The sequence below is a fragment of the Neophocaena asiaeorientalis genome, unplaced genomic scaffold (assembly GCF_003031525.2).
Source record: "Neophocaena asiaeorientalis asiaeorientalis breed wild unplaced genomic scaffold, Neophocaena_asiaeorientalis_V1.1 scaffold5, whole genome shotgun sequence".
In the NCBI taxonomy this organism is placed as follows: Eukaryota; Metazoa; Chordata; class Mammalia; order Artiodactyla; family Phocoenidae; genus Neophocaena; species Neophocaena asiaeorientalis.
In genome coordinates, this window is record NW_020174698.1 from 14,004,495 (window position 1) to 14,016,588 (window position 12,094).

The 12,094-nt window shown below is 35.4% G+C and overlaps 1 protein-coding gene across 1 annotated transcript in view; it reads left to right on the plus strand.

Moving 5' to 3' along the window:
• The window catches only part of TBC1D32 (TBC1 domain family member 32), a 176,008-nt gene that overhangs the window by 69,243 nt on the left and 94,671 nt on the right, over nt 1-12,094 (plus strand). Inside the window, exons 18-20 of the mRNA XM_024759058.1 lie at nt 691-778; nt 2,625-2,743; nt 5,663-5,779. Coding sequence (XP_024614826.1) covers nt 691-778; nt 2,625-2,743; nt 5,663-5,779 — 324 coding nt within the window. The remainder of the gene's footprint in view (nt 1-690; nt 779-2,624; nt 2,744-5,662; nt 5,780-12,094) is intronic.

A 12,094-nucleotide genomic window follows, 5' to 3' on the forward strand; every position in this document is an offset into this window, starting at 1 on the left:
TATTTTATAACGTCTTTATTTTCTTATTCTGATTTCTGCTAAGGGATACTTCTCAACTTTACCATGCATACATGGATGATATTCTTTGTGAAATAACAAATTATTTAAGGTTTTCTACAATGTTGTTTAGAAACCTGTATATTAAATGAGGATTGTGTGTGTATATATAACTTCCTTCTTTAGGAAAAAAATCACATTGCCTCTAAAACTGTCATTTTTAAGAAGATACCATTATTCTGTTTAAAGTCGTTTACTTGAAAGCCCAGTTAAAAAACTGGCAGTCAATACAGATTAATTAATGAGAATTTATTATCAAAGAACCAACCTAAAGAATAAAATAGTAAGATAACAGAAATTAGAATTGGAAGGAGTTTCTCTTCATCTGGTCCAAAGTCCCTTATTTTATATATAAAGAGACTTAGAGACATAGTGACTTGTTTAGGGTCATGAAGCAACATAGTTTTAGGGCTGGTTCCAGAACCTAGATCTCTGAAACAAGATTATCAAAAATATTACATTAGTATTAACTCACTGATTGTTATAGTTTGAGTTTTTTCTGCTCTTGTTATCTTTTCTTGAAAGACTGTCCAGCATTTTAATAAAGAAATCAGTAATGCTACATGTAACATGTAAGTAAAATAATTAGCATGCTGTGTTTTCCTGCTTCTCATTATTCCTTATTTATGTTAGGTCAGCAGGCATAAAAAGTTTGGCTATGGAGTTCTGGTTACGCACGTGGCATCAACAGCAGCAGGTGCAGTAGCACTACAAAGTTCAGGTAAGTTCTTTAGAATTATAATTTAAATAAAATGAGTGAGTCTATGCAAAATTTAACTGCCATGATCAAGTATCAGGTATTTCACTCAAAAGTTCTTTTTCCCAACTTAGGCCTTAGGTAAAAAGAATGTTATTGGGATTTCCTTTTTACCTTTTCTCTTCTGTGCAATCCCACTAGGAATTTTTTTTTTTCTCTGTAAAAAAATATATAATTTTTTTCTTTCCTCAGAACAATGGTGCATAATGATCTAAACTGAGTTATATTTGATGGCTTTAAGAAGCCTTCATCTTATAAATCAAAAGTTTGTCATCCTCTCTTGGTATAATTGCATCTGATAGGATTTAATGCTCAGTTTCAGTAAATTATATATAAATCAAGATTTCCAGTCATAATAATCACACATACATGCCATTTTCTTATTCCTTTTTCTCTTCCTTTCTTGAAAGATTCTCTCTCACCCACTTAATTTTCACCACTATTTTTGGAGTTTGTAGTTGGCATGTATTGAATATTATCTACTACAGATTGGATTTTTAAGACATTCTAACATTGGGAGATTTAATATATTGTATATTAAGGTTATCTGAACCCTGAACCAGAGACAAGATGTAATCTCTAATAGAGATGCTGTGATTATATTTAAGTCTTAGAAGTGAAGAATCATAACATCAGTGGTCACTATTGATTCTCTCCTCAAATGTAAATATTTTTCTATAGTGTATCGTAATATTTCTTGGCTGGACTAATTTGGAATACTTATGAAACACGTTTCTTGCAGAAGCTGCCCTAAGCTGAGCCACTTACTCTTTTATTTAAAATAAAATCCAATTTATTTATAGTATTGAGGGACACATTAATGGAAGCATTTGAAGACTAGATTCAATCCCAGATTTTCTTGTTGCTCAAGTCATTAAGCTTCTAAACCTCGTATAGCCAACTTTTCTTGAGAGGATTAAATGCAGTTTTTCATAGGACAAAGGAAGGAAGACTAACACTGCTCGAGTTCCTCTGATGTCTTGGTACTATATTAGGACCTCTGTGTATATCATCCCATTTATACTTTATGGCAACCCTCAAATGCAACACTTTTCTCAGCTTTCAAATCGGGAACTGATGCTCTTAGAAGTCAAAAGATTCAAGGACATGTAACTAACAAGCTGGCAGATTTGTAACTTGAACACTGCTATTTTCGATTTCAGAGCCTATATGTTTTCCATTGTACCAGAGGACCCTTTCTGCTCTAATGTGTTATTATGAATTTACTGATTTATGATTAGGTGTTCTGTCTTGCACCTTTCCATATGCTTTGATTCCTCATAAAGGAATTTGATAATTGGGCTTAATAATCACTTTCATTTAGATTTATAGTATCTGACTCAGGAGAATTTAAAGACTGTATAGAGCCAGAAGTTGTATGAAGTGGAGAAATGTTCTAAGCATATGGAAATGCAAAAAAATTGTTACACTAAAGAAAGGGAACACACACTGTTTGGTTGTTTACTGTGCCTCCAGGATACCTCCTTCTTTACACACATACACTCCAGCTTTCAGGCTGCATGTCACTATTAGCTTATTTGCTGAGTGACATGTAAACCTTATTTTTTTCAGGAAAACATGCTCGGAGAGGTCATTGGCTAAAGGATAAAAACTGGGGCTCAAAATTCAGTCCTCTAGGGAAATAGTCTTTGAGAGTTTAGGCATTCCATAGTTATATGATAATGAAGCACCAAGGATACAAGTATGTCTTCTGTCAGTGTGGACCAGTCTTGTTAGAAGGATAATTATGTCTTTCCTCCATAATCCAAAGAAGTAGTATATTATAAATATGATGTAAAATTCTTCTTAGGGTTTATTAATGCACTTTTAACTGAATTATGGGCCAATCTGGAATGTGGAAGAGATGATGTTAGGGTAACCCATCCCAAATCTACTCCAGTGGACCCTATTGACCGAAGCTGTCAAAAGGTAAGAAATGATTTAACTAACAATGTATAGATTTGAAATATCTCTCTCAAATTACTTCATCCAGACCTTAATCTATATTCAGTTACAACCAGCAGCCTTTCCTAATTTTTTCCCTCCTTTCTTTTATTTCTAAATTTTTATTTTTAAAATAAACTTAGTAAAAGACAAATACCAGTGTTCCCTGTGAATTGTCTTGCAAGGACGTTTTTCTTTTAGGATATTCCTACTATAATTTTACTCAATTAATAAACAGTACACACCAGACATATTAAAAAATCAAAACAACAAATGCCGACTCGAAGTAGTAAAAGAACAAACAAACCCAAATTTAATAGAAGGAAAGAAATAATAAAAATCAAAGCAGAAATAGAGACTAAGAAACCAATAGAAAAGGTCAGTGAAACTAAGAGCTGGTTTTTTGAAAAGATAAATAAAATTGATAAACCTTTAGCCAGACTTCTCAAGAAAAGAGAGGAGCCAAATAAATTGGAAATGAAAAAGAAGTTACAGTCAGTACCACAGAAATCATGATATTACTATGAACAATTATATGCCAATAAAGTGGACAACCTAGAAGAAATTGTATATTTCTAGAAATTTATCCATCTCCCAAGACTGAATCAGGAAGAAATACAAAATATGAGCAGACAGGTGACCAGTAATGAAATTGAATCCGTAATTTTTAAAAACTCCCAACAAAAGTCCAGGATCAGATGGCTTCACAGGTGAATTATACCAAACATTTAAAGAGTTAATGCTTTTCTTTCTCAAACTATTACAAGCTTGAGAGGAAGGAATGCATCAGAATTCAGTCTGTGTGGCCGGCATCACCCTGATTCCACAACAAAAGACTGTGAAAAAAAAATAAAAAATACAGGCCAATATCACTGAATGTAGTTGCAGAAATCCTTAATAAAATACTAGCAAATCAAATTCAACCATATATTAAAAGGATCATACACCATGATCAAGTGGATTTATCCCAGGGATGCAGGGATGGTTCAGTATCTGCAAATCAGTTGTTGTAATATACCACATTAACAATTGAAGAATAAAAATCATATGATCATCTCAATAGATACAGAAAAAGCATTCGACAAATTTCAACATTTATGAAATTCTCAATTCACTGACGTATGAATGGATAAAGAAGATGTGGTATAGGCATAGAATGAAATATTACTCAGCCATAGAATAGAATGAAATCTTGCCATTTATGACAACGTGGATGGACCTAGAGAGTATTATGGTAAGTGAAATAAGTCAGATGGAGAAAGACAAATACCATATGATTTCACTTTTTTTTTTTGTATGGTAAGTTCTGGAATTTATTGTAAAATGAGATTTTTCTAACCACAAAACTTATCTTTATGTTTAAGGCTTTTCCTATATGTTGCTTTATTCAAAAAATATTTTTGACGTTAAAATTAATTTGAATAGTATTTGGTCAAATATGAACAACTACAGCAACAAGGCTGCACTGTCTATGAATGTGAATATGTGAAGAAGAAACATCATTTACTAATTTGTAGAAGATGAAAAAGTTAACATATGATTTCACTTATATGAGGAATCTAAAAAATGAAGCAAATGAACAAACATAACAGTCATAGATTCACAATAGACAGGTGGTTGCCAGAGGGAAGTGTGGTGGGGGAATGAGTGAAATAGGTGATGGAAATTAAGAGATACAAACTTTCAGTACAAAATACATGAGTCAACGTGATGAAATGTATAGTGGTGAATATAGTCAATAATAGTATAATATCTTTATGGTGGTAAAGGTCAAAATGTACAAAGTTTCAGTTATAAGTAGGTAGTAGGGATGTAATGTACAATGTGATTAATATAATTACCACTGCTTTATGTTATATGAAAATTGTTGAGTAAATCCTAAGAATTCTCATCACAAGGAAATTTATTTTTTCTATTTAATGCTGTATCTATATGAGATGACGGATGTTCACTAAACTTATGGTAATCATTTCCTGATTATGTAAGTCAAATCATTATGCTGTACACCTTAAACTTATGTAGTGTTATATATCAATTACCTCAAACTGGAAGTGAAAAACAAAGCTGAAACAAAAACCAACCAACCAAAACTAAGAAAGCCTTGAACACTTAGACTCAAATCTAACAGAAAATTGTCGTGATTATTTGAAGGAGGGGGTGGGCAGAAGATTTGACACTGAAGAGAAGAAAGGTGTCAATTAGTAAAGTGCCTTGAAAGTCATGCTAAGGAGTTTAGACCTGATGTTTAGTAATGGGCAACCACTGCGTGCTTCTGCATAGGGGATCCAAAGAATGAACTGTGCTGGAGAAAAATATTCAGATTCTTGTCGATAAGACAAGAGCAGGAGCTTAAAAATTTCATGGAGAGATTAACTTGGTAAGATTGCACCAGAAAATGAGCGGGTTTGGATAGGAAAAGCCATGGCTTTTTCTAATAACTATATTTAGATTACTTGAATTTCCAGTGAATGTAGTTAAAGGATAAAGATAGCCTTGTGACCTGAGTGATATAATATATAGAATTTATTATTATCTTGCTCCAGAGCCCCAAAGTATTTTTCTTATATTTTCTTATGCATCAGATATAACAGCGCAAAGAATGAGAATGATTGCTCATTTCATTTTTTGTCAGAACCTAACTTTCAAGAGATACGTGATATTTTAAAGCATTTTCCAGTTCTCATTTATGTTTTGTTACAGTTATGTATTGTTAGGACATAGATTATTGTTGACGTTAACTATTTTGTACTTATCGTAGATGCATATATTTCAGTTATATGGATTGATTAGACTTATTTTAAAAATTGCCCTTCGCATTAATGAGTCTTCCTTGGATGTGGTTAAAAAAAATGAGCCATTTGAACGATTGGTTGTTTCTCCCCCTCCCACCTCCCCCCACCCTAGTCTTTTCTAGCACTGGTGAACCTGTTATCTTATCCTGCTGTTTATGAGCTTGTAGGCAATCAGGGTCTTCCTGATAAAGAAGAATATTCTCTTCGTGAAGTCCCAACAAGGGTTATTGTAAGTCATTTTCTTTTAATCTTTCACTCTTATAGTGCCACTTTTTAAGATCTGTAGTAAAAATGCAATTTAACAGAAAAAAAGGTATACTAAATCACATTTAAAGACTGTTTGATTTATTAACCTATAGAATGTTAGCTTCTGAATTATCTGTAAATGGAATCTTTGATCCAGCTGTCTAACAGTGGTGGCACCTATTGAAATCACAAGGTTAAGGCTTCCCAACTAGGAAGGAGATTTGGCATATATAGAAGTACGTGTATGAATTATTTTTAGGTGACTTATGTTAATAAATTGTATCTAAGGAGTCCAATGCATTTTCTGCCTATATTTTAAATGAACTACATATTACTGCCCCATGAGGGCAGTATATACATATTTATTTAATTTGAGACTTATTTTATATTCATACTCTAAGATGGGTAATTTGTTTTAATCATTCAGAGACATTTAGTTCCTCATCTTTGGGTAAGTTTATGAATTGAACACACATAAATATGTGTATATATGCATTAGTAAAGAATTATTTTGTTCTGAAATTCTGTTGTTAATCATTACTTTTATTTCTGGTCACTTTGTCCTGTGTATTGTCTTTTTTTTTTTTACGGTTTTGACATTTTGAATTCTTCTAATTCTTTTGACCCTAAACATTTTATTTTTTTAAACTTTCTCTACTTTGGGAAATTTTTTATGATTTATGTGAATGAAATATAAAGATAGGTATTTTTATCATTAAACTTTTATATTCTTGAAGTATTCCAATTTTATCTTATCCTTACTTGTATCTTGGCACTTTTTTTGCTTGTTTAATTTTTAAATTTATTTTTTATACAGCAGGTTCCTATTAGTCATCAATTTATACACATCAGTGTATACACATCAAGTTCCAATTTTATCTTATCCTTGTATCTTGGCACTTCTCTTTTTTTGCTTGTTTAATTTTTAAATTTATTTTTTTATACAGCAGGTTCCTATTAGTCATCAATTTATACACATCAGTGTATACACATCAATCCCAATCTCCCAATTCATCCCACCACCACCCCCACCCCCCCACAGCTTTACCCCCTTGGTGTCCATACGTTTGTTCTCTACATCTGTGTCTCAATTTCTGTATCTTGGCACTTCTTAAGTAGTTTTATAATTAGCCATTTATGCGCCTGTCTTCCCTACTATACTGTGAGGGCCTGAGAGCAAGTAGGATATCTTAGTCATATTTACATATAGAACATAGTAGATATCCAGTGAATGGTTTTTAAAAATATTTCTAATATTATTACCTTTATTGAAATCTGTTATGGAACACAAGTACAAATGAATTATTTAATCTAGCACAATCACTTGGATGTTTGTTCTCAAGTTTTCATGGATGTTCTACAGTGCATAGTCAGGAATATCTTTCCACTTATGTTAGGATTGATCTTTTAGTTTTTTTAAATAAATTTATTTATTTTTGGCTGCGTTGGGTCTTTGTTGCTGCATGCGGGCTTTCTCTAGTTGCGGTGAGCAGGGACTACTCTTCATTGCAATGCACGGGCTTCTCATTGCGGTGGCTTCTCTTGTTGTGGAGCATGGGCTTTAGGCACGTGGGCTTCAGTAGTTGTGGTGCTCGGGCTCAGGAGTTGTGGACTGTGAGCTCTAGAGCACAGGCTCAGTAGTTGTGGCGCACGGGCTTAGTTGCTTCGTGGCAATAGTAGTTGTGGTGCTCGGGCTCAGTAGTTGTGGACTGCGAGCTCTAGAGCACAGGCTCAGTAGTTGTGGTGCACGGGCTTAGTTGCTTCGTGGCACGTGGGACCTTCCAGGACCAGGGATCGAACCCTCATCCCTTGCATTGGAAGATGGATTCTCAACCACTGGACCACCAGGAAGTCCTGCTCCTCTATCTTTGAGATTACTCCTTAGTGGTACGTAGAGCTCTTACTCATGCCTTTTTACAGTTACATAGTGCTCTTGTGTGGATGTACTAGAGTTTATTTATCCAGTTGTCTATTGGTGAACCCTTGGTTTCTTTCAGTCTTTTACTATTATCAATTATGCCAAAATTAATAGCCTTGGCTTATCTTGTGTTTACCAGTATGTCTGTAATTTTTTTTTTGTATTGCTGCATAACAAATTGCTACCAACTTAGCAAATTAAAACACCTACTTATTATAGGTCAGAAGTCAAGTACTGTGCACCTGGGTTTTCTGCTCAGAGTATTAAAAAGACTGAAATCAAAATGTTGGCCAGGCTGAGTGCTTGTCTGGAGGCTCTGGGGAAAAATCCACGAAAACAAATTCGTTCTTGTTATTGGCAGAAGTCAGTTTCTTATAGTTGTGGGATTGAAGTGCCTGATCTGCTGGCTGTAAGCCGGGGGCTGCTTTCAGGGCTTTGTCGGATTGTTCCCTCCATGTCAGCATTGAAGAACTTCACTCATGCTTTGAATCTCTCTGACTTCCTCTTCTGTGACCAGTCAGAGAAAACTCTGCTTTTAAGTGTCTCATGTGATGAGATCAGAGCCACCCTGATAATCTCCTCTTAAAATCAACTAATTAAGGGCTTTAATTACATCTGCAAAATCTCTTCATAGCACTACCTATTGATACATTAGTGTTTAAGGGCTGAGAATCTTGGGGCCATCTTAGAATTCTGCCTACTACTGACTTTTGGGCTGGATTTCTATAAGTGGGATCCCTGCATTGAAGGGTAAATTCATATGTAATTTTGGTATGTATTGCTAGGTTTCCAACCACAGGGAATAATTCTTCTGCATTCCCATCAATAAGATATTACAGTGCTTGTTTCCTGACAGGCTCATAGCAGATAATGTGGTCGGTGGTTTAGATATTTGTCTGACAGGAAAGAAGTGTTAATTTATATTTTTCTCATTATGAGCAGAATATCTTTTCATGTGTTTAATGTCCATTGACGTTTCTTCTTCTTATAGTGGTCTTTCAACTTATTTTTGCTTTTTTTCTATTTGTGTTATGTTTCTCAATTTTAAGAAATTCTTTGTACTTTAAGAATATTTGGCCTTCACTCTTCATGGTTTCCTATTGAATATCTACCAAAATTCTAAGCCCTGGAACAACTTCCAACTTGTACTTGTGTATGTTAAAGATGAATGACACAAAATATTCTTTTCCTCTGACAGATATATTTTTCAATTGCTTTTCTATTTCTTTTCTATTTATATACATTGTATATTAGGTTGGACCCCTTTAGTTATTGGAGAAACTCAATTTGAATTAGTTTAGGCAAAAAAGGAATTGACTTACCATCTTGCAATAAAATCAGGGACAAGTGGAAATAGAACTTTGAATTCAGTCAGGTCGACATCTGTCTCTCTTGCTTTCCCCACTCCCTTTCTTTTTATTGCTCTCCGTTTTGACTTTATTGAAAGGCATATACATAGTATAGTGGTTAAGAGTTTGTATTCTGAAGCCAGACTGCCTGGATTAGATTCCTGGTTCTGTCTCTTACAAGCTGTGTGACCTTGGACAAGTTTGACCCATTTTCTCCTCTGTTAAAAAGAGGGCAATACTGTTACTGTCTCAGAGTTGTTGTAAGAATTAAGTGAATTGAACTCAATTAAATATAAAAGTTTAAATCACTGACTGGCAGATAAGTGCTATATAATTGTTTGCTGTAACTATTATTAATATGTTCTTCTGCAGATGGTGTCCTCTATAGAAGAACACATGGGAGGGACTACCTGTCATTCCATACTGACACGTTCACCATCTCCCCTTGTATTAGTTTCCTAGGGCCACCATAACAAATTACCACAAAGTGGGTGGCTTAAAACAACAAATTTATCCTCTCTCAGTTCTGGAGGCCAGAAGTCTGAAATCAAGGCGTCAACAGGACCACATTCCCTCCAAAGTTTCCAGGGGAGAATCCTTCCTTGCCTCTTCTCATTTCTGGTGGTTTCAGACATTTCATAGCTTGTTACTGCATCCCTCCAATTTCTGCCTCCATCTTCACATGGCCGTCTCCTTTTCTTTCTTAAATCTCCCTTTGTCTTTCTCTTATAAGAACACTTGTCAATAGATTTAGGGCCCACTTGCCTAATACAGGATGATCTTATTCTCAAGATCCTTAATTTCATTACCTATGCAAAGACCCTTTTTCCAAATAGGGTAACAATCATAGGTTCTGGGGATTTAGAACATAGACATATCTTTTTTTTTAGAGGGAGTCACCGTTCAACTCACTACACCAGCAGAGTGGCATTTTCCTCTACCTCCTGTCTATAGACTGAATGTTTGTATACCCCGCAGATTCATATGCTGAAACCTCATTCCCAGTGTGATAATATTTGGAGGTAAGGTCTTTATGGGGTGACTAGTGCCTTATTAAAAACCCTAGAGAAACCTCTCACCCCTTCTGCCCTCTGAGGACACAGCAAAAAGATGACTGACTGTGAACTAGAAAGTAGGTCGTCATCAGACACAAAATCTCTGGCAACTTGATGTTGGACTAACCAGCCTCCAGAACTGTGAGGAATAAACTTTCTGTTATATATAAACCACTCAGTCTATGCTATTCTATCACAGCATCCAGAATGGACTAAGACACTCCCCACTTTGAAAAATCCCAAGGGAGGACCTTAATAGACTGAGTTTTGTTCATGGATGTTTATGGACTAACCAATCACAAACCACTCCTAATAGTGCAGGTATAGGAGTATTGGCATTATGGTTGACATATTCCTCACTCTTCACTTGGCCCTTTCTTAAGTAAAAGGGATCAGATAGCACAAACCCAGCCATTGGGACAATTGTAAACGGAATAGGCACTCAAACATATATTGATTTATAGAGAATGCATATTCCTCTTTGTTTTTCCAGTCGTGGTTTCATTCTGGCTTACTAGATTACTGAACATATTCCCAAGCTAGACAATATGCTTTTAAAAAAGCACAGGTTTCAGACTCCTTTTTGAGTCCCAAGCCTTACTTGCACTAACTTATTTCTCAGAAGCTGTTGCTTAATTTAGGAAACTGATTGCCTTATTGACACACATTGTAGTGCTTACAAACTGAATTTCTCCATAAGGTGGGCTTCCCGGGTGTTTATTTCCCTAAGTGGTGATCCATCAGTGTAATCCTCTTTGAAGAAGAATTTATTTACTGTAACATTTGTTCTCTGAAAATGCATTATCATTGATAGATAGCTGCTATTAGCTTGTTGGTAATACATTCTCTACCTTGTATTCTTACAGTATCTAGTACTTAGATTCAGAACTAGAACTTTGGAGTCACAAGGTGTCATGTACTGTTTTGAAATGAGTGTCCAGCTAAGTAGCAGCCAACAAGGGCAGATTGTTTAAGATAGCAATCTTTTCATTCTTCATTGTTAGGCAGTTTATTTAATATTTGCTGATTGTAAACTCTTTGTGCTAATATTATTTACACATTTTACAAGATGTTTGTAGAATGGTGAATGCATTCCCTAAGTGTTCCATGTAAACTTTCAGTTGGTAAGTTCATACAAAATCCAGTTTTTACTGTGTCTTATTTAGTATTTTTCAGATGTGATTTTTAGATCCATTATTTCCTCCTCCTTACAGTCTTATTTCCTGGCCTCTTACATATTTGATATGTTTGTACTATCATCTACATAGACCTCAGGAAATATTATGTGACTTTATTCCCTAGCATAACCATTCTTCTTTTGCCCTGTTGGTTACAGAAATATCTTGAATTTAAACTCGTGGAAAGTAACAAGTTTCTTGATCAGGAAAATGATCAATGAGAGAGACAAGTATTTGCTATGAATAAATTTCTTAGGCCTGAACCCAAAGATATGCACAAAAGCCAGGTCTTATAGAAAGAAAGGCTTTTAGAGGATGCTCAAAATTTTGTGATAGGCTTAAATTGTCAGTGCTTGCAACAATTGATGGCACCTAGGCATCAGGTTCTCTCTGTACTTGCATCAGTGATTTTTAAGCATGGTTACCCATTGCAACAACTGTGGGAAGCTTTTACAAGGATGTTAATGCCAGAATCATACCCCAGGGATAGTGACTTAATTGCTTTGGGATAGAGCTTGGGCAGCTATTACACTTACTTTTTTTTTGGCTGTGTTGGGTCTTTGCTGTGCATGGGCTTTCTCTAGTTGCAGCGAGCGGGGGCTACTCTTCGTTGCGGTGCCCGGGCTTCTCATTGTGGTGGCTTCTCTTGTTGTGGAGCATGGGCTCTAGGCGCGTGGGCTTCAGTAGTTGTTGCATGCAGGCTCAGATGTGGCTCGCGGGCTCTAGAGAGCAGGCTCAGTAGTTGTGGCACACGGGCTCAGTAGTTGTGGCTCACGGGCTCTAGAGCACAGGCTCGGT